General features: G+C 59.2%; 1 protein-coding gene across 9 annotated transcripts in view; it reads left to right on the top strand.

Moving 5' to 3' along the window:
• The window catches only part of DAB2IP (DAB2 interacting protein), a 182676-nt gene that overhangs the window by 142820 nt on the left and 17377 nt on the right, over positions 1-22479 (top strand). For 8 of the 9 annotated variants that reach the window (XM_074330947.1, XM_074330951.1, XM_074330948.1 and 5 more), the window contains 6 exons: positions 11401-11554; positions 13212-13310; positions 14163-14717; positions 17917-18061; positions 18148-18292; positions 21028-21264. In XM_074330947.1, the coding sequence (XP_074187048.1) occupies positions 11401-11554; positions 13212-13310; positions 14163-14717; positions 17917-18061; positions 18148-18292; positions 21028-21264 (1335 nt within the window). Of the gene's footprint in view, positions 1-1710; positions 1863-11400; positions 11555-13211; positions 13311-14162; positions 14718-17916; positions 18062-18147; positions 18293-21027; positions 21265-22479 lie in introns of those variants that run through there. The other variant, XM_074330953.1, reaches the window with a different exon arrangement.

A 22479-nucleotide genomic window follows, 5' to 3' on the forward strand; every position in this document is an offset into this window, starting at 1 on the left:
ATGGTAGGAGGGTGGTCTTGCCTAGTAGTCACTAAGGTCCCAGTTGGACCCCCTCCTCTTTACAGAAAGAAGCTAAGACCCAGAGAAAGAAGTGACTTGCCCAGGGTCACTACCCAGGACACTGGTTTCCAGCTTATCTTCGGCGGCTTCCTTCAACTGCACTAATCTGGCTGGTCTTTCTTAGGTGCTCACCTGAGTTAGGCTTTGTCTGTAACTCACTGAACTCCTCATGGCCACTCAGTGGGGTTAAATACTATTATTATTGCCTGTTTTACAGAGGGGGAAACTGAGAGAGGCCCAGAGAGGTGACTTGACTTACCTAAGAAGACACAAGTTACAAGTGGCACAGCCTAGATTTGAACTCAGACAGTCTGGCTTCAAAGCCTGCGGTCTTAGCCACTAGGCTACAGGGCATCAGGCATATTTGAGAGCCAGGCTCCATAGAAACAGAATGAGGGCAGTAAATCCTTGAATAACCTGGCCCTGCAGAGTTAGGCATGAGGACTCTAGCTGGCTTTGGCCTTTCTGATGGAGGATAGCCATATAGCACCTTCTGCCTGCCAGGAAAAGGCCTGTCTTTATTGGAGGGCTTGCCAGACTAGGCACTGAGGCACAGGCAGTCAAATCTTTCCTCCTTTCCTGTCCCCTGCCCCCTCTTATCCACCAGCTAGGCAGGCAGGCCCTGCCCACCCTTGGGGACTAGGGGCCCCAGGAGAGCCTCCATCCCTGCCGCCTCTATTCTTGTGGACTGTGGGAGGGCCTTGGCCAGCTTGTCTGAGCCCAGGGTTTGGAAGGACAGCTCCCCTCACCTGCCACCGCCTCTAGCCATGCAACTCGTCCAGGAGGGCACTGAGGCCGGCTTGTGAAGTGCCCACCCCGACAGGGCTGGCAGACACCCGTCTCTCCCTCCTCCTCCTATGTTCACCTTGACCTAGCCTCTGTCTCCTTTCGTGTTGCGTCAGATGTCATGATTTCCAGTTTTCTCATCTGCAAGAAGGGGGAAAGAATAGAACCTACCTCACAGGGTGCTGGGGCCCAGATGAAAGCCCAGTGTTGGGGCATCTGTGACAAGTGATTGCTCATCCTGACCCCCTTCATTTTCCCCATGAAGGAAAGGTGCTGGTGACTGGACCAGGTGGGGCTTGGGTATCATTCTGGGGAAAGCTGGGCCTCTGGGAGGTGGAGGGAGCAGGTGGGAGAAAGCATGCTGGCTTTGGCTGACCTCACGGGGCTGGGGCTGGGTCTGGGTCCTCGCTTTGCTGCAGACTGTGAAATCCTCTGGCCACTGCAGCTTCCTCTGTAAGCTGGGGGTTAGGTAATGCCTTCCTGTGAAGTGGTTGTGAGGAGTAAGGAGGCAGTGCTATGAGATGCTAAGTGCTGTGCTGGGTGCAGAGTGAGTGAGTGCTGCCATTACTATTAGGTTGGTGATAGTATTTTTAAGATGGGGCCCCATTGTTTGGGGGATCTTTGGGAACTTTGGGTGAAATACAGGTTTTTACTATTGTGCATTTCATCTGAAGTCTTCCTTAGAAGCCCAAGGCCTTCGGTTTGATCATGTCTTTGGGGGGATTTTCTTTTTTTTTGATGTCCTATTTTCTGTACAGAAAAAGGGATCTGTGCCTTTAAGTCCCCTACTGGTCTGATGGGATACTGGCCCTTTAAAAGCACATTACAGAGAGTTGGAACTTAGCCTTTGTTTAACTAGCCTCATTAGTCCCAGCGGACAGGGCTGGAGTAGTATGTCCAGGACCAGAGCTGGGTTGGACTGGCTGGGCCCAGTGGGGAACAGTGGGCAACAGGCTGGCTGGCCTGGCCCCGTGGTTTCCTGGGCCTGGTGAGCTTGGCAGCCACGCTGAGGGATGGTGAGTGGCCTGAACGGAGGTTGGAAGGAGGGAGGCTGCCAGCCTCAGGGCCACCAACCAGCCTCCTGGGCCCAGGGCGATCTAAGTGAAGGGGTGGGAGCTGCTGGTCAAAGAGGGGCTGTCACAGATGCCAACCTTGGGTGGGGCTGAGGAGTCCCCAGGGATGGTGTCTGCTTCTCTGTAGACATCTACTGCCAGCCTAGAATGTGGAAGCAATTAGGATAGCACCGCCAAAAAGCAAGAAACCGAGAAGTGTTATGGCTGTCTTTAGTTTTCAAAAAAAGAGGAAATCAGTGTCATTTGCTTCTTTCTGCAGACAAGCCCCGATGGCTCTGTGGCGTGCTCCACTGAGAACGGGAAATGCTAGGAACTGCTGGAAAGTTTTCTGAGCTGAGGAGCTCGGCCTTTGCTCTGAGTCGCCCAACCCTGGGCTGGGCTGGACTGGGCTGGGCTAAGCTGGACTGGGTGAGGCTGTGCCGGGATTTGGGGTCCATGTCATCTGCGCCTAACCCCCTAGCGAGTCTCTTCTTTTTCCCCTCTTTCTCCCTGCCCACGTCTGTTCCCTGAAACACTGGCCTGCAGGGTGGGGTGGTGGGAGAGGGAGACCAGGCTGTGTCTGGGCCTGGAGTGTGTTTTGCTCCAGCGTGAATATTTGGGACAGTTGTCAGGAGCCAGGTCACTGTGATGCGGCACTCTTTACTGGGGAGTCCCCGTCTCTGAGAAGTCAGAAATTGGGCTCGTTACAGACTCTTGTAGAAGGCTTGTGAGGAATAAAGGAGCTGCCTGGCTTGTTACAAGTGTCCCTCCGTCCTAGCTACTTTCACTGATCACATTCCCACCAGCTCGGTGTCCATCTCACCATTTTCCTGATAGGGGAAATGATTTGCCCAGCGCCATACAGGAGGTGAAAAGGCAGGGCTCAGTATAGTTGTGGTGACTCAGGGTTCCTGTAAGTTATTTGAAAATTGATCACACGATTTCTGTAGGTTTTGTGACAGCCTGAGGCGTTGACAGGCAGTGCAGAGCGTTTGAAATTGGAGCCCAGATGCCAGGCCTGCAGCCCTGCCCTGGTGCCTGTGAACTCTGACCTTGGGCAAGCTGCTGGGCCTCGCTGAGCCACCACTCGCCACTCGAGCCTCCACTTCCCGGTGTACATTGGGGTGGGCGCATAGGGGCAAACCCTGGAGGGAGTTGTGAGTCCTGCGGGGGCAGGTCCACGGAGGTGGTGGTCTTTGAGCCAGCCCTTGACCTACAAGTAGGACTTAGCTGCTGGGCATGGCCTAAGAGGAGGTGGGCAGCCCAGGGTGACTGCGGCCCCATGGGGCTGAGATGGGCTGAGACGCACCTTGGAAGCTGTGTTTAAAGTGTATGGTTTTATTAGCTGGAATCCCGTCAGCCAGCTGGCAAATGACAGATAGGGCTAGCTCATCCTAGAGTCAGCCAGTGTGGGGCAGGAAAAGAGGGTGGGCTCTTGGTGTCTGTCACACCGTCTCAGCTTTTGGAAGGCCCTTGGGGTCTCAGAGCCTCAGTTTCCATAACTGTAGTTGGGCAGCTGGGCTACCTGAGGTTCAGGTGTGTGGGGCCTGTTACATGTGGAGCCAGTGGCTGCCTCGTGCCCTTCCCAGGGGCCTGGAGCAATGGTGTGTGTTGGGTGAGTAGGTGCAGGAGAGTCACAGATGGCTTTGATGCGTGGCCCCTAGGAGCAGGAGGAACTCACCAGTCACACCCCAGATTTTATTTTTGACATTTCTCTGAGTTTCAGTCTTTGCTGGTGGCCTGGGAGCCTGTGGCTTGCTGGCACCACCCCTCCTGCTGTTTCGCTGCTGTTGAGTATTCCTGGCTGTTTCCTGCTAGTGACAATCTGAGATGCAGAGCTCTGAGGCCCCACTGGGATTCCCAGATACCAGGCTTTGGGAGGAAGGGGGAGTGGGGGTCCCAAGGCCCCAGGAACAGAGCTGGCTTACTGGAGGTGCTCAGTAACTATATACGGGGGCGCAGGACTTACTAGCCCATGAGTTGGAAGGCGTTAGCATAGTGAACTTGCAGCAGCCTCTGGCAGGAGACAGGTGAGGAAGCTGGGGTACAGGAGAGGCCAGCCTGAGGTCTGCTTCCTTGGCCGAGAGCCCCTTCCCCTTTCTGTCTTTGCCTCTTGTCTTCTTGAGGCCACAAAGCCCCTCTGTCCCAAATGGTGGCTGGAATTAAAGAGACAGCAGATGAGCATTGGGCTGGAGCCTAGGATGCCAGCGCTTGTTCCCAGATGCAGTCATCTCTCCTTAAATGGGACTGGGAGGTGGTGGGGGAGCGGCTGAGGGTCTGTGGGTCGGTTGGCAGAGGCTTTTGGGGAACCCACATGCGAGCAGGGCCAGCAGGGCTCTGCCTGCTGGGCGGAGTGAGAGGTGTCTTAGAAATGTCAGTGGGCCCAGGGAGGAGAACACTGAGCTTGCAGGGAGGAAACACCTCGGCCAGGGCTCTGAACCATTCTCAAGAACGGCCCAAAGGGAGAAGCTGGGGACGGGCAGTCAGGCAGAGGCCAGCACGTGTGCAATGGGCTGCGGTCTGGCTGCTCTGGGGTTGACAGTGTCAGGGGTTGTGGCAGCTGAGGCTGGGGTTTGAGTCCTCGGGCTGGGCGTGGCGCTTTACTCAGGGTGACTAAGGGGGCTTACAGTTTGGGGATGTCACCCTGCCTGATCTTTCAGAGCAGTTGGGCCAGGCTTGGTGCTTTCTCCTGGGGACCAGGGAGGGGGTGGAGAGCTGTCCCTGCTCAGAAGCAAGAGGGGCACATGGCCCTCAGCTCACTTTCGACTTGCCCAAATTTCATCCTGTTGAATGAGTGTTCCTCACATTCTCTTGTTTTAAAATTCAGGGCACTTTACTGTTCCACTGAGGTTTATGAATGTTTAAAAACTGCTTTGCGGTCCCCAAAGTAATTTGACAAGTCTGACAGCTATTGATTAAAAACCCAAAATTATTCAGGTTGCAGGAGGACTTGAGGGGATTAGATGGAAAGTTTTTTTTGTTTCTTCTCTCTCTGCATGCCCTTTGTCCCCACCCCTACCCCCACCCCCCCAAAAAAAAAGAAATAAGATGTAGGGAGGTAAATGTGTTACCGAATGTGTTTTGAAAAGTCCATTAGGCTGCAGGGCTATACTGGGAAGCGTGGGGATGGGGTATGGCCGGGATGTTGAGGGTGCCTGTCCCGTTCGAGGCCCAGAACCAGCTCCCCTGCGTCCCAGGTCTCTCCTCGACTTTGTTGCCTAAGTCACCAGCAGGAAGCAATGAGGTGTCACTGTGACGATATGATGGTGATGGCGGAGGCGATAGCTGTAGTAGTCAGTATGTGGTCCCTTATGTTTATAGGAAGTTGACATGTGTGTGTGTGGGGGGTGGCGCTTTCTGAAGCAGCTCAGCAGGTGAGGAAACAGCAGCCTAGAGAGAGGAGGGAAGGGCCGTGCAGCAGGTCTATGGGTCCAAGGCAAACAGGGTGGGCCCCAGGTCGCGGGCAGAGATTCAGGGTCCAGGACAGGAGCTGGCTGGAGCCCCGGGCTGATTGGGTGCCCGGCCTCCAGGCCTCGCCCAGTGTGAAGTAGGTTCCAGGACCGTCCCACAGAAGGTGAGTGGTCCACTAGGATCCCAGCTTCCACTTCTGGACCGTGTGCCCTGGCTAAACCACTCTTCTCTCCAAGCCTCGGCTTCCTCTGGTGTCCCGAAGCTTCCTTCATCTAATCCTTTACGTTACCTGGGGTGTGTGCAGGAAAGGTCTGTGTGCAGCCCAGGCTCTGCCGACCTGTTTGCGTTCCTGCTCCCCCTTTCCACTGGGGCGATGCTGCCTTTTGTGCAGGCTTGTTCAGAGAAGGCATTGATGTGCCTACCTCAGTAAGAACACCTGTCGCATAGCTGACCACCTAGTAGGTACTTAGTAAGTGGCTCTTAAGTCCAGGCTGTCACAGTGCTGGTAATTCCGTCAGCATATGTGGAGCCACAGCACGAATAAGCCTCCCAGGCCTCCTATCTTGGTTGCCAGGATGTGGATCTTCCTTTGCCAGCTCAGCCCTGTGGTGTCAAGGGGAAAAACAGGCCCCCCTCCCAGCCCAGGGCTCGGGATGGGTATGGGGACAGGGTCACATTTCCAGTGACTGCTAGGACCTGCTCCCTTGCCTTGGACTGCGACAGCCCAGGGCCAAAAGGGACCACGCCCCCAGGGCAGGCGCTGGCATCCCAGGAAGCCTTCCCAAGCTGGGTGGCCAGCCTCCCTGCCTTTTAAGGACAGGCTCTCTCTCCAGATCCCTTGGGGGCCACTAGGCGGCTGCATTTTTCTTCCCTCCCCTGGGACCCTAGCTGGGCCAGGAGTGAGCGCTGGTCTTCTGAGCAGCCCGTTCCCAGACTAGAAAAGCGAGGCTGGGCCTGGAGACAGATGCCTCTGCTGGCTGTTTCGGGTGGTTCACTGTGCTGTTTGTGTCCTGCCGCTGGGTTCCCCGGAGATCAGCGCCCTCGCTCTGACTGTGCACCAGGACCCAGATCCTACCGTGGACAGAGATTCCAGCCCTGCGATCTGGACCTGCCAGGCTGTGCCAGGCAGAAGCATGGCTGGCATGTTCTGATCTGACTGCAGAGTCCGCAGGTCCTGCCAGCCCTCGATGGGCATCTCCTCTGTGGAGACTAACTTTATCCGGGATTTCTACCCCTTCCAGGCCTGGCTATGACAGTGGGAAGTGGCTCGGGACCGCACAAGCTTGTGAGCGGGAGGTTGGGTTTGGGGGACTCTGCTCAAGAGTCATAGGCAGAGGGACTACACTGGCCCCCGCAGCAGGGTCTCCTGCTCACTTCCCAGGTACGCTTTTCTCCCTTTCTTTCACTTCAGGAAATTAAAGCCCTTTTTTTGAGGCATCCCAGCATTTGTGTAGAAGTAGTGTGTCCTGCTTTGCAGATGGAGAAAACTGAGGCATGGAGAAGCTAAGGGATTTGGGTCATCAGAGGAAAGGGACGGAGGATGGCCTGGCAAGTCCCTATCTTGTCACCCCAAATGTCAGGAGTGTCACCTACTCTAGAAACGCCAGCCTGGATAACAGCGTGCACGTCCTTCCTCAGCCTCGTTCACAGCTGTACCCTCTCCTACAGTGGTGTCTGGCTGTGAGGCCAGTGAGTAGAACAGATAGAGGGTACAGGAACTGCCACGCGTGACTGATTGAATCACTGCATTCACCCTTGCTCTCCCGAGCATCTCACCTGCATGATCTTATTTGATCCTTAAAGCAGCCCTTTGAGGAAGGGAAGTCATTCTCCCCACTTATAGATGGGGAAACTGAGGCCTGGAGAGGTGAGCGACTTAAAAGTACTCCAAGTTGCATGTTTTATAAGGAGTGGAGACTAGAGTTGCTCCATAGCCAGGCCCCCTTGACACTAGGCCCTCCTGCCCGTTCCCAGCCGCAGGGCGCATGTGTGTGTGTGTGTGTGTGTGTGTGTGTGTATGTACACTCCTGGCGCTCGTTCCACTGCCTGCCTGGCCTGTTACCCCAACAGCCCCCTAGCAGTGCAGGCACCCTCTCTGCGGCATGTTTAAAAGGGTCTCCCAGTTCCTGCTTGCACACCTCCAGCGACAGGGTACCTGCTCCCTCTAAACCAAACCAGCCAGGCCCATTTGGGGACAGCTGTGACTGAGCTGGAATGGCCTCTCCTGGTTCCGGCCCTGCCCTCGGGGCATACAGGGCAGCACGCTCTGCCCCTTTGAGATTTGGAGGGTGACTCTGAGCCTCTTACCTTCCAGGCTGCACAACCCCATTGGCAACTCACCCCGCCCGTGGCTGGGAACATCCTCCCCATGTCAGAAAGGGCTTTTTGATATTTGCACATTTTGGTTTTTGGTCTCCTCCCTCCTTGAAATAATGGGGAATTTGCTAAACTTCTGTGTCACTAACCTTTTCAGAGAACAAAGGATGGAGTTGGAAAACAGCTCGTGGGTTGGCTGGAGAGCTATCAGATAAGGCTGTGGCTCAGGAGCTGGGACAAAGTCCCGTTGTGCCTGCGTCCCAGCCTCACAATGAGCTGCTGTTGGGGCCTGGCTGTATCTCCAGCAGCAGCTTTGCCCGTGCCCGTGCCATGCCCACGTTTCCTGGGCTCCTGGGCCCTGGGCAGGGGCTGCCTCTGCCCAGCCAGCACCCCCAGCTCTTCCTCCTGGACCTGGAATGAGTGGGTCCCAGTGAGCAGGGCAGCTGGCCGTGGGTCTTTGCCTGCCCGTGGGACCAGCCTTATGGTGACGGAATTAGTCTCGGGCTCTGCTGAATGGGGTTCAAATCCCACTTGGCCTCTTGCCACCCATGCAATCTTGGGCAAGCCACCCGGCCTTTCTGAGGTGCGGAAGGTGTGGAACCTCAGTCTTGATGGGTTGGCATGAGAATGAGGTGAGGGGACAGCTGGGAAAGTGGCGTGGGGTGGGGGCTCAGCCACACGGTCTGGGTGTGAGCTCTCGTCTGTCTGCAGAGACCAGGGACAGCGTGGTGGTGGTGGCGTTGGGCCTGGGCTTTGAAAACAGAGAAAGAAGGATGTCGTTCGGCGGGGAAGGTGGCACAGGTTCAGGAAACAGCGTGGGCTTAGGCCCCCAGAGGGCAAGGATGGTCATGGTCGGTCAGGGACCAGCTGGGAAGAGCATCTAGGTCACTGGTCAGTGTGCTGGGGGGGGAGGTGGAGAAGGGGGCGTTCCAGGAAGGGCGCAGTACCGGCCTTATCTACAGGCCTTGAGGGCAGAGCGGAGGGCTGGGAGTGACGCCATGTTGGGTAGAGGGGCCGGTCTGGCAGGAGGGTGCTGCTGTGGTCTAGACGGAGAGGGCCATTGGGGCACCCCTACCCTGCTGTCCACATGCCCTGGCCAAGACAACTCAGTAGCTTAGGGGTCCAGGGCAGGTCTCACTACCCTGTGGCCTGGGAATCATGGCACCACCTCTTCCTGGGAAGTGTGAGGATTTCGTGCCACCGCACAGGGCGGCGGTCGGAGCCTGGCCTCCCCTGTGCAGGAAGGAGCAGCCTGGCCCCTGGAGGAGCCACTAGGCCTCTCCGGGCCAGCCTTGTCCCCATGCCTCCTCCTTCCAGTGAGCTCGGGCCTGCTGCACGCCCTCCCACGTGGAAAGCACTGGGGTGACGCGAGGGTCAGGGCTGCCCAGCTGCCGCCAGCTTGCCTTACTGTGAGCTTGCCCACAGCCCTCTACGAGCCAGGAACCTTCCCAGTGAGGCCTGGGCCAGCTGGGGCATGTTTGTGGGGTAGAATGGTGGGAAGGAAGGGGAGGATTCTGCAGCCACAGGTTCCAGGCTCTGGCTGCTTTGGAGTCTGGCCTGGGCCTGTCGGGCTCCTGGCTACAGAACCGGGGCCCCTTGGGTCTCCCTGGGCAGGCCCAGTCCACTGAACGGAGCCTGCCTTTCCTCTCCCCAGCCAGCTCGTTCAGGCTTCCTGGGCAGGAGGCAGCCCGAATGTACCAGCTCCTCCCTTCGCACTTCCTGGGTCCCTACTCCACCCGCCCTGACTCCCAGCATCCTTACCTGGCAGGGTCTCCAGCCTGGGCCAGAAGCCGCCTGATCCCGACCTGCAGGCTGGGTTTTCAGCCCGGGACGCTCACCTAGGGGGCTGTGGGTCCCAGCCAGTCCTAGGTCAAGTGACTTCCCCAGCATCCAAGGCAGGGCTTCTCGTGCACTGAGGTATGAAGCCGCATTCAGGAGGGAGGCGTGGAGTCTGTCCCCTGAGGTGGGCAGCCCAGGGTGGAATCCCATCGAAGGGGACGGCAGACCCACCCATGGCAGTGGTCAGTGCTATGATGGGGGAGGAGACTGGGCCATTCGAGCAGGACCTGGAGGGCTCATCAAGGGGAGAGCCGATCGGCACCCAGCAGGGGTGACGTGGCAGACCACAGGGCATGTGTGTGAAACGCTGCCTCCCAGAGAGAGGGTGCTGGAAGAGCAGAGGCACCCCGGCTGCGATGCAGTGGGCTGGGCCTCACTGAGAAGTGCCATGCGTGGGCCCTGCAGAGGTTTGGGTTGGTTCTAACTTGGTTTCAGCCTGTCTCCCAGGCTCCCTCTGATCTGTCCATTTCTCTAGAGCTTTCAGAAGTTCTGCCTGAGGGCATCGATACAGCTCAAGTGGTCTGAGCCCTACCGTGTGCCAGCTTTGTGCTAGGCGTGGGGGAGCAGTTGGGGGAAGACTGACTGGGTCTCTTGGGTTGGGCTGTGGGGTCCCCAAGGGCTGGGGTCCCAGTTCCAGTTCTGACTCCCAGGCAGCGCCTAGCACAGGACTCCATGTTGGCTGTTGCCATGGAGATTTGGAGTTTGGGGCTGGGAGGTGGCGTCCGTCAGCCTGTGAGGCCCTCTGGGCAGAGCCCGTCCGCTTGTCTCTGGATTCTTGAGCCCACACATAGTGGTTTTAGCCCTCTTTACCCCACCTGGTCATGGAAGGAGGTTACAGGATGTGTGGCCTGCGGGGAAGTGTGTGGTGATACTGCCAGGCCTCGCCAGCCTGAGGGAGGGACTTTGCTTGGTGAGGCAGGGAGAGACTGATGGACTGAGCCTGGGATCATTGGAGGCCAGGAGCTGAATGGCCGAGGGACTGGGGGAGTTAAGCCCAGGGCTGGTTCCATGCCAGCTCCCGGGGGCTCCAGTGGGCACTGCTGTGTGCTGCTGGTTCTAGAAAGGGACATTCACCTCTCTGAGGTAGACCCTACCGAGCACCGGTGCAGGTGCTATGTGAGGTGTATGATGTGCTGAGGAAACTGAGGCTCAGAGAGAGATAGTCATTTGCCCAGAGCCACAAAGCCGGTGACCAGTGAAGCCAAGTCTGCCAGCCAGTCCAGGTTTGGGCTCCCCTTGGGCACCTCTGCTCTTTGTGCCTGTGTTGGGCCCACTGACCCTGGCCTGGATCCCCAATCCCCAGTATGTGGACCCAGCCTGGCCTGAGTCTCGGCATCTTGGGTACTGTGCAGATGGCTGTATCCCTTCCATTTTGAGCCGCACTGTCCTCATCTGTAAAATGGGTGCATCAGGGGTCCGTTTGGCTCGTTTGCCTCAAGTGGGGCTGGGGGTGGAGCGGGATGGTGTATGAGAAAGGGCTTTGTTGGCAGTGACATTCTAGACGAATGGGTGGCTGCTCTGGTCTTGGATGGGGACCAGGGCTGAGGGGAAGGGGGGTGGGGAAAGCTGCCTGGGTGGGGTCAGCTCTTTCCCGTGGGTCTCTGAGTCCCCTTAGGAGCCAGGGCAGACCCTACCCCGTACTCAATGCTGACTTTCAACTCCTGAGTTGGTGGCATCGTCCTCAGCCGCTTGCTCCCTTAGAGGCTGAACCACTTACCCAGAGTCCTGCAGTGGGCAAAGGGACTGATAAGGGGTCTCTGTGACACCACCCTCACAGTGCCCCCTCCCCCGCCAAGTCTGTCGTGAGATGAAAAGGGTGGTGGGAGTTGAGAGGGAAGTGATTGCCTCCTGCCTGGGGTCTGGGCAGGCCTCCTGGAGGAGAGGGCAAGGGAGGGGAGTGAGGGACCAGCCTGACACAGCTGCTGTCCCCCCCCAGGTCCCATCTGATGCCGAGGCTGAAAGAGTCTCGCTCCCACGAGTCCCTGCTCAGCCCCAGCAACGCAGTGGACGCGCTGGACCTCAGCATGGAGGACGACGTGGTCATCAAGCCTGTTCACAGCAGCCTCCTGGGCCAGGACTACTGCTTCGAGGTGGGTCACGTCGGGGCGGGCAGGCGCCAGCAGCCTCTCCTGGCCAGGGGTGGTCCTCCAGACACCCTCCTGGAGTGCTTGGTGGCCTCGGCTTTGGGACACTGGCCTAGAATCTGCTCACAGCTTTCGGCTCCTGAGACCAGGTGGAGCTGGGAGGTTGGGGGCTTCATTCCTTCTCTGTGGGCTCCTTGAGGATGGACCAGCTCTGTCCTCCATGTTGGTGAGGGCAAAGTCCCCTGGGGGTGAAAGGGGGTAAAAGCTCTTGCGGAATTGCTCAAGCCCCAGGCCCGTGTCTCGAACCTGCTCACCCTCCTTTGAAACCCCCCAAATTCAGTGTAGGATGGTGGAGAGGGCCCCTTTTCTGGCCCGGTCTCACCTCTATAAAGTGAGCCAGAACCTTTCTTGCTCTAGCTTCTGTGACCCAAGGTTTGAGAGCAAGCAGAAGGCAGCAGCCCAACCTGGCGGGGCTGTATCTGGGGTTACCTGTCTGGTCCCTCACTATAGTTGGGGAATCTGAGGCCCAGAGAGGGCAAGATGTCAGAGGTCACAACAAGCCTCAGGCCAAGCCAGCACCAGGGTAATGAATGTCGCAGGTGTTCCTGGGAGTTGCCGATGGCTTCGCTCATTATTCATATTCTCTTCCCATCTCACCCCCCACTCCCACCCACAAGAATTTTGCATAACTAGGGGAGCTCTCTGATAGAGGAATGAGCCTGGTAATGAAAATCAGCCATTTGGGGATAAATGTGGCAACCTCCTGGCACCCCAGCCCCAGGGAAAGAGTAGAATGTGCCCCAGCCCTGTGCCTGTTTCTGGTTCAAGACTCGTGGTCCAGCCGGGCTCCTTGTGGGCTCTGACTTCTTTGCCTGGGACGGGCTGAAGATGGTGCCTGGCACTTGTCCACAGCAGGGGGGCTGTGGCTTGTGCAGGCCCTTAAATGGCTGGAGGAGTCTGGCTCCCCGCTGCAGAGCTCTTGGCATGGTGCCGGGGACAGGGGAACAGAGCAGGAGCAGTTTGGGCTGGGCTCCGTCACCTGGAAGAAACTGGAGGACGAGCAAGAGCCCCACGGCGAGGGGAGGGTAAGAGTTCCCGCCGGGAGGACCCCAGGGCCCAGCACACCCCGATAGCCCAATTCTCATTTCTCCAGTCTGGCCCCCAAAGTGTTAAGTTTCTGTGACCATCACTGTCACTTGGCAAACGAGAACTGTCAGGAGGTGTGAGCCGAGGCCTGAGTGGTCCTGATGCCTCCCCATGGTTGTGCCTGTGGCTCCTCCTGAGGAAGGAGACTCGGGTTAAACATGGCCCTGGGACCCGAGCAGACCCCCCAAGTCTTCTCTATTCCCATCTTCGGGAGAGAGGGGTTGGAGTCAGAAAGATACTGTCCTACGGACAGAGGTGCTGAGGCAGGAGTGGGGGGCCAGGACAGCACCAGGTGGTGCAGGGCTGGGCCACTGTGTCACTTGCTCTGGGACGGTGACCTCAGTGCACCCCCGGCAGATGTGACCTACAGGGGCCATTCTGAGCCTCGTTCTGCCTCCTCCCTGAGGTCGTGCGGCAGACCTGGCAGCCGAAGCCCCTCAAGCCCGAGAGGCCTTCTGCCATGCCCTGCCTTGCTGTGTTCCCCTCCCCTGTGACACTGTCCTGTTCTTCCCCGTAGGTGACAACGTCGTCAGGAAGCAAGTGCTTCTCCTGCCGGTCAGCAGCCGAGCGGGATAAGTGGATGGAGAACCTGCGGCGAGCGGTACACCCCAACAAGGTAGGCCTGTGCCCCCGCCCCAAAGCCGGGGGATTGAGGTTAGACTCAGAGCAGAAGCACAGCCTCCGACACGAGGGAGCAGGGGTGGGGATCTCTGGTGTGGGCTGGGGTGGGGGTGGGAGCAGCCGCGTCGACACAGGGCCAGGTGGGCAGTAGGGTTTGTTGGCCAGACTGACCAACGCGGTGGGCCTTGCAGCCACACACAGGAGGCTGGGCCAGGGAACCGAGTGTCAGGCTGGTGGGGAGGTGGTGCTGCCATCCTTCTGCCTGGGTCTCTTGTGCCCACGCCCCCTGGCCGATTCCTGCTCACCCATCCAGCTCCAGCCTAGACAACTGTCCTGTCCTCCAGTGAACGTGGCCAGCCCAGGCTCATGCCCTCTGTTGCCACTGTCCCTGGGCCTCTCCCATCAGCTTCATCACCCAGCTGTAGTCACCTGCTGCTGTGTCTGCCTCCCTGGCTGACCTGATGCCTGGGCTGTCCTGGTCACTGTCATGTCAGTACAGAAGGTGCCTCAGCAGTGGTCACGTCTTAGGCGACTTTATAGAAAAGCTAATAAACAGCACAGTGGCGGCCTGTGTGCCAAGCACTGTGCGAGCCTCTTCCTTCGTCTCCCACTAGTTATTCCTGTTCTGTAGAAAAGGGAACTGAGGCTCGGATTCAGTCACTTGCCCAAGATCAGTGAGCTAGGACGCGGCAGAGCAGAGGTCCAGCCCCGTGTCACACTGTCAGGCTCCCTCCACAGCTGCCCCTGGCCCTCCCCTCCCCCTCCAGGATCCCCACCACAGCTCCGGGCTGGGCGGTGGCAGGGAGCCGGCCCCCCAGTGACCCCAGTTCCCCTTGGGCGTGTGCAGGACAACAGCCGGCGTGTGGAGCACGTCCTGAAGCTGTGGGTGATCGAAGCCAAGGACCTGCCGGCCAAGAAGAAGTACCTGTGCGAGCTGTGCCTGGACGACGTGCTCTACGCCCGCACCACGGGCAAGCTCAAGACGGACAATGTCTTCTGGGGCGAGCACTTTGAGTTCCACAACCTGCCGCCCCTGCGCACCGTCACCGTCCACCTGTACCGGGAGACCGACAAGAAGAAGAAGAAGGAACGCAACAGTTACCTGGGCCTGGTGAGCCTGCCCGCCACCTCGGTGGCCGGGCGGCAGTTCGTGGAAAAGTGGTACCCGGTGGTGACGCCCAACCCCAAGGGCGGCAAGGGCCCCGGGCCCATGATCCGCATCAAGGCGCGTTACCAGACCATCACCATCCTGCCCATGGAGATGTACAAGGAGTTTGCCGAGCACATCACCAACCACTACCTGGGGCTCTGTGCGGCCCTCGAGCCCATCCTCAGTGCCAAGACCAAGGAGGAGATGGCGTCGGCCCTGGTGCACATCCTGCAGAGCACGGGCAAGGTGAAGGTGCGTGTGCGGGCCCAGGGAGGGCTCCCCCACGCCGCGTGGCCCTGTGGAAAGGCCCGAGGAGGCACGAGGTTGCCTGCTGCTCCCCATGTCTGCGTCGTGGATTTCAGCCCTAACGGGGGCACCGGTCATGGCCAGGTGGGCCCCCTAAACCCAAGAGTTGCATCGTGGAGTGGGGGTCTTCGTGCTCCTGCCCCGTGGTGCATCTGATCGCTGAGGCGCAGGTATGGAGCCGATGGATGGCATGGCAGCTTGTACTTAGGAAGTGGGTTGTAGGGGCCTCCCCCACTACCCCAGGGAGCTGGTCTCTGAGGCTCGAGGGGAGCAGGTCAAGAGGCCAGCCTTTCCCAGCACAGAAGTCCCTGCGACCCAGACACACATGTCCAGCAGGTGTTGTTTGGTTGACATCCCCAACTGGTGACCACCAGGGTACAGCCACTGTCGCAGCCCCAGCCTCACCCCTAAGTCTCACACCCAGACACACAGATTCACACACGCGGTCACTCTTACGGCCATTCGACGGTCAGCAGTCATGGCTACAGTCGTCCCCAGCCCCAGAGCCCACAGAAACAGTACTTGTTTAAAACCATCCCGGCAGGACCTACTGCGGGGCTGGAGGGGACCCGCTCTCCCCTCCCCGCCTGCTTTCCCCTTTCACTCCCTGCCAGGCCGTGCCGCACCCACCTAGTTTTAGACAAGTAGGCTCCTTCCGGAAGGCTCCCCAACACTTTCCTACCCAGCACAGTGGAGCATGGTTCTGGGGGCCTCAAAGGTGGACCTTCCCCCTCATCACCCTGCTCCTTCCCCGGGGTAGCTGCCTGCGGGGGCCACAGTGGAGGAGGGGGATTGGATGTGGGCCCATCCATCCATGTTGCAGAAAGGCTTATGTGCTGGCCTCAGTTGAGCCTTTGCCCTGCGGACACGGTGTGGGTTGAGAGCCGAGTGGCCTGTGATGAGGTCTGCCCTGTGTCAATGTCCCTCGGCCTGGGATCGGGAGGCACAGGTTGGGCGCTGGGCCTCGGGTCCTCAGGGCGGAGCCCAGGGTGCGTGACTCCACTGGTGCCCCTAACCTCTTACCTGTTCCCAGAGGCCCTGGGGAGGGGAAGCCATGGCTGGAAGTCCCTGGCCTCCTTTCTGCCCTCCAGAGCCCTATGGCCCCTTTGGACTCGTGGTGTGCAGCGAGTGTGGGAGCGGGGAGAGGAACTTTCTCAGCGTGGCTCCGTGGGGGTAGCGGGAGCACTCGGTCTCCTCCATATCATCGGACCACTTCCTTCCCCCGCCTCCAGCCTTTGGACCTGACTGGGCCAGGCTGTGAGTGGGACCTCTGGCTGGACTGTCCTTAATTTTCCGGTCAGCATTGCGAAGGGTGCTGGGAAACCGTGAATTGAGGCAGGCCCGGCCCCCAGAGGGAGCAAGGGAGGCACGGGGCTCGAGCAGGGTCCTTTTCTGCTATGGTATTTGTTCTTTTAGTACCTGGCCCCCGAGGGCTGGGCTGGCTTGGATTTGGCTCCAATCTGAAGTGACCTTTGCTCTCGGGGCTCCCAGCTGAGATGAGGTGGATTGAGGTGCTCATTGTGGAGGGAGGTGGAAGCTGGGCTCCAGACTCCCCCGCGACCCTCAGTGGGGTGGGGGGAGCAATAGACGGAAGGGGTGACGTGTGTCTGAGCTCCCCCTCTGTTCAGAGAACTTGGGAACTAACAGGGTGTTCGTGGTGAGGGGCAGAGCGTCAGACGAAGGCCCGCAGTGCAGAGGCCAAGCTGCCCTGCCCAGGCTCCGCTCTCCTGGGCTGCGGCTTTCCAGTGTCCTGTCCTTGGAGTTCTCCCTGCCACCCCCTCTCTCCTTGGTGCAGCCCAGGAGGAACGGGGCCTGGGAAGCTGGAGACTTGGGCCAAATCTGGCCCAGGTAGCTGTGTGGCCTTGGATAGGTCACTTTCCTGTTCTGTGCCTGTTCCCCCATTGGGTCCCAGCTCTGAGGAGAGTTCCTCATCCCAGCTGGGCCCAGCACACACCCCAGCACTTCAGGAAGGCCGTGGGTGTGAGCAGGGCCCTACACAGTGCTTGCCTCTGCCTCTGTGTGTTTGGTGAAGGGGACCCTACACATCACCTGTAGGTGAGGAAGGGCTCCTTACACTGGTCCCCAGAGAGGCTATCGCAGCTTTCTCAGCCCCCCCAGTCCCTCCTTTGGCCGTCTCCTGGGCCTAGAGCTCAGTTCCGTGTTTCAAGAGCCACTTGTGATCTCAGAGTGACCCAAGGTTGTGCACAGCAGAAACCCTGGCCCATGCTGGCCACCTTGCAGCCTCCCTGTCGGGTGGCCCCTGCCCTGCCCTTTGCCCTCCCCTGGGTCTCTGCCTACCTGCCTGTCTCTTTCTCTCCCCGAATCACAAGGTTGACTGTGGGTAAGAGGAGATGGGGGCTCTGGAGGGAGGGAGTTCCCACCTGGGCAGGTGCAGCAGGTTCAATGCACAGCCTCCCACTCAGGAAGGAAGGTGTGGGCTCAGGTCCCTCCTGGGGTCTTCCCGTGACCCTGCCTATGGGACTGAGAGCTCATCGGCTTAACAGCTGCCCTCCAAAGAAGTCTGGGACCCACAGCGGTGAGGAGCTACTGACCTGGGTTTGCCAGGCGGCCAGTGGTGCCCGCCCCTTCCCACCCCAGCCAAGGCCCCTGCTCTCACCATTTAAGCACTGGCTCACTGCCTTGCAGGGCAGCTGGACAGCCTCTGCCTCTCTCGTCCTTCTCTGAGGGACCACACAGGAGGAGTCTGTCTGGTGCGGGAGACCCCATCAGAGCAATGGGGAGATAGTGGCAGTTGCTTGTACGATGGACAGAGGGCATCCCCTCTGTCCTCTTTGGCATCGATGGTGGTGGCTGGAGGACTCCTGCTCTGGTCACCCAGCCAGGCCTGGCCAGGGCTGAGCAGGGATTAGAGTCCAGCTGGTCTGACCGGGATGTGGGGAGCTTGTGTCCCTGTGGCTTTTGCCCAGACCTGCCTCCCCGTTCCCTGGACCCAGCTCTGATGTCACCAGCATCTAGGCGTCTCCCCTAGGAGAGACCGCGTCGCCCTGGCCTCCCTCCCTGGCAGTCCCCGGGGTCAGCACCAGCTGCTTGACAGTAGAGCAGCCGTGAGAAGCAGGGGCTTCTGGCCAGGGAGCGGGTCTGGAATCCTGCTCAGGTCCCCTCTCCTCACTGCCTGCCTCCCCAGGACTTCCTGACGGACCTGATGATGTCGGAGGTGGACCGCTGTGGGGACAACGAGCACCTCATCTTCCGGGAGAACACGCTGGCCACCAAGGCCATCGAGGAGTACCTCAAGCTGGTGGGCCAGAAGTACCTGCAGGACGCGCTAGGTAGGGAGGGTACAGGCTGGCAGGTGGGCAGAGGGTGGGCTGTGCCCACCAGGTCCTCACTGCCCCCCCTGCCCTCCCGGCCACAGGCGAGTTCATCAAAGCCCTATACGAGTCCGATGAGAACTGCGAAGTGGACCCGAGCAAGTGCACGGCCGCTGACCTCCCCGAGCACCAGAGCAACCTCAAGATGTGCTGCGAGCTGGCCTTCTGCAAGATCATCAACTCCTACTGGTCAGTACAGCGCCCCGCCCAGCGTCTGACCCGTCCTTCTCTGCCAGGGTGCCCACAGTGCCAGGCGCGGCGCGGGGCGTGTGTGCTAGTGAGGGGCTCTCTTCCCTTGTGCCTGACGTACCAACGAGAGCTGGGGCTTAGTAAGGACAACGTAAGGGACACGCCTGCACCCCCGCTGCAGAGTGCTGGCTCTGGGGTGGAACCCATCCTCTGCCTGACCCTGCAGAGTCTTGCTGGGCTGTGAGACTGGTCCTTTTGCAGCTCTCAGATGTAAGGGAATGTTCCAGAACATAGGCAGTGTGTACAATGAAGAATTTGGACACGACGGCAGTCCACTGCACTTGTTTATTAGCGAGCGCCCTCTGTGTGCCCAGCGCTGCACAGAGCGTGAGACTGACAAGGCCCTGCCTGGGCAGCTGCCTGGGGTGGGTGGATGGCGTAGCCCTCGTCTGTCCGTAGCTCGATGCTCTCATCAAAGGCTAGTGATTGGGCTCAGCGGGGGCTTGCGTGGTGCCTGGACAGCGGGCAGACTGGAGAGAACAGAGAAGAAAGGACTGAGCTTCTAGTAGAAGCGAGGTCTGCAGGCTGAGGCCAGTCCCAGAGAGGAGCAGGGGAGTGTGGTGTGGCCTGCTCGGACAGGGCCAGTCAGGGCCAGAATCAGTCCCTGGGCCACTTCCTGCAAGGCTAACGTCCCAGGCGCCTGCCCGTTCTGGGGTTTGTGTGTCTGGTGGCCGTCTGACCTAGTGCAGAGTCCAGCCTCCTCACGATGTGGCGTGCCTGGCTGTCCGGGGTCGGGATCTTGCTGCCAGCTCTAAGCAGTGGGGTGATTTTCGCACTGGAGGAGCTGCCCAGGGTTTCTCTTTGGTCACTGCTCCAGCTTAGGACCTGCATCCCACTCCCCACTAGATCGAGCCCCTCTCCTGACCCCACAGCCTCACCCCCAGCTATTCCGTACCCCTTTCTTTCGTCACACGCCTTCCATTGCTGCTTAAAGACCTTACACCTGGCTCCCGTCTATGGCCCCCTTCGTGTCCCCAGATGCAGTCAGCTCCCCGCTCCTGGGCTCCGTGTCCAGCCGTCATCCCATTGGAGTGGGATTGTGCCTGTGTCTGAATCCGTTTCCTACACATGGGGGAGCACCCTGGGGGCGGGAGGGGGGGCACATCCACCAGCTCAGGGCCTGGGCACACAGGAGGGTCCTGGGAATGGTTTGCTGCCCCCTAAGGACAGGCAGCGACAGGCCTGCTAGGTGAGCGACAGCCTTGGGGAGGGAGCAGAGGGAATAGCTAGAGCCAGTGGGTTTGGTGCCCCACTGCCCAGGTCCCTCTGCCCCTGGGCTGCACAAGGTGCTCACCTGGGACCCCCTTGGCCCCTCAGGCTGGGTCACAAATGACCTGTGGCACCGGGGGTGGAGGAGTGACCAGAGGGACTTGAACTCTCTGGGAACACACTCTCCACCTGCAGCCAGCCTGTGTTTGCACACTCTGCCCTGCTGCTCCCAGGGCGGGTCGGGTGTGGGACACTTGGAAACATATCTATGGACAATTTCCATTTCCTCTTTCTGGTGTTTGTCAGAGACCCAGAGGCACTGCTCACCACTCAGTTCTGGACAAGTCCATCAATAGATGTCCTCACTCAATGTCTGCCCCCTCCTGTCCTGTGCCAGGCACTTCGGGGGCCAGGGTAAAGGCTGCCTGCCCTCACTTCCTCTCTGGCCATGCCTTTGTGCTCCCACGTGCCCTGCTAACAGCCTGCCGGGCTGGGTGCTGGGTTTGTTGGGCAGAAGCTTTCCAAGTTCACCAAGGCCTCTCACGGCCTTGGAGTCTCAGCCGTAAGATGGCCCTGTGAGCTGGGCAGGGCAGGCCTTGTTCTCAGGAAGGGTGAGGAAACGGAAGGCCAGGGAGGACCAGGCACTTGGGAAGAGCACCCAGAGCCAATGCCAGAGCCAGGCATAGCCTGGGTTCAGGGAGCACGGGATCTCGGCCTGCCCCCAGTGTGGGAGGCACATCTTTTAGGGTGAAAAGATAGGAGAGCCACTTAGAGGTTGGCATGTGGGGCCTCATTGTGGCAGGTTAGGGATGCCCAGTGGAGAGAGCCCCCAGCTGAGGGCTGGGGACCCTGCCCACATCAACCAGGGAAGTCCCTCTCTCCATTTCCTTCCCTGTCTGGAAAGTAGAGAGCTGTGTCTTCACCCTGTGGTTAGATTTTCCCACTTCTTGATCACTCTGAGCTCTGCTGAAAACCTCTACTTCCCATAATGTTACTCGAGTGAAGGGAGTAAGTCTCAAAAGTCAGTGATGGGAACCAAGGAGCAGTGGTCTGTTGGGTTGTGTTTTCCTCACCTAGACCCAGATGCCTGCTGTTTGGGGAGAAAGGTTGAGCCCTGGGGAAGCTGGGAAGGGGCCGGACCATGAGCTGGCCCTTGCCGTTGGTTCCGGTTAGGACAGAGACCTGACTCCTCTGTGCTTGTGTTCTGTCCCACTGGGGTGTGTGCTCCGTCAGCTTGCTGAGCACTCACTGTGCCCTCTCAGCTCCCCCAGCAGCCCTGCCCTGGATGATGGATGACGAACGGCAGGGTAAAGGGCTCAGAGAGGTCAGGCAGTGGGCTGAGCTCACACAGCCGTTGGGGTTGGAACTCAGGGTTCCGTCAGACCCAGAACCAGGTTCCTGCTCAGTGCCATCCGTCCTGGGCCACTGCCTGACCACTGGGTCCATGCTTGTCTGTCCCTATACAGCGTCTTCCCACGGGAGCTGAAGGAAGTGTTTGCCTCGTGGCGCCAGGAGTGCAGCAGCCGCGGCCGGCCGGACATCAGCGAGCGGCTCATCAGTGCCTCCCTGTTTCTGCGCTTCCTGTGCCCAGCCATCATGTCGCCCTCACTCTTCCATCTGCTGCAGGAGTACCCCGATGACCGCACAGCCCGCACCCTCACCCTCATCGCCAAGGTTACCCAGAACCTGGCCAACTTTGCCAAGTGAGTGCTGCGTCCCCCGGGTGCAGAGCTGGGTCCCCAGGGGCAGGGGACAGGCCGTGGGTGTTTCTGCCCCAGAGCTGGGTCCCCAGGGGCAGGGGACAGGCCGTGGGTGTTTCTGCCCCAGAGCTGGGGGGCAGGGGGCTCTGCTTGAACCCCTGTCATCCTCAGTCCTCCCTCTCCCCCTTTTTCAAAATAAAATCTTTTCCCCACCCCACCTTCCCACTACTGAAAGTACATGCCATTTTGGTGTGTTTCCTTAATTTTCAAAGGTGAGAAGACAAGATATTTTTTTCTTCTGCTTTTTTGAATTAACATTTTGTCATCAGGAGTCTCCCATGTACTTAACATTCACGAGCCTCGTTTTGAAATGAATGACTAACATGCCTTCAGAGGCGAAGGGCCCGTTTCCTTAGCCCGTCGCCTGTGGTTGGGCATTTGAGCTGATTCAGACTGTCCTTGCTTCACGCTGTCGAGGATGTCCTTGCTCGTCAAGCACTTTGGTGTTTTTGACTGTACCTTAGAGCGAGGGGGTGGAAATGAAAGGGCTCGGTCATCTGGTCGCTCATTCACAAAGCATAGATGGAGCCCAGTTCCAAGCCACCTCTGTAGGGCGTTAAATCACACCTGGTCCAGCCCTCCAGAGCCGGCAGTTCGGCAGGGGAAGGGGGCGGCAATGCAGAGTAAGCAGCAGAGCAGTGCTAGAGGTGCACGGTCTCAGGGGGGCCCTCCGCTTGGGAGAGGAGACAGGGAGGCTTCCCAGAACACGTGCTCCCAGCTGCGTGTCACGACAAGACGTTCACCCGCTCATGGAAGGGCAGCAGGAGCGGGGGAGGTGAGGGGGGCGGCCTGGGGAGGGCTAGGTGCTGGAGGGACAAGGTGCCGTGGCATCTCGAATCGTCAAGCGCCAGGCCGGGAGAAGTGGGAGATAAGACAGCAGGGACTTCAAGCTTAGGCAGGGCAGGGGGAGCCACGGGCGGGCTGTAAGCAAGGGTCAGCGTGGCCCTCCTCTGTGCTGGGTCCTGCAAAGCTCAGCCTGACGGCAGTGGGGTGAGGGCTTGAAGGGAGGGGGACTGGCTGCTGAGAGACTGGAGGGAAGCGTAGCTGTGGTTTCGGCTAGAAGAAAAGTGGTAGAAGTGACAGGGGATGGCGATGCAGGAGGCAGTGGCTGCAAGGTGAAGGGTGATGAAAAGCTAAGGTCCGCAGGCCTTGTCGGTT

The sequence above is a fragment of the Rhinolophus sinicus genome, linkage group LG04 (genome assembly GCF_036562045.2).
Source record: "Rhinolophus sinicus isolate RSC01 linkage group LG04, ASM3656204v1, whole genome shotgun sequence".
NCBI classification, from domain to species: Eukaryota; Metazoa; Chordata; class Mammalia; order Chiroptera; family Rhinolophidae; genus Rhinolophus; species Rhinolophus sinicus.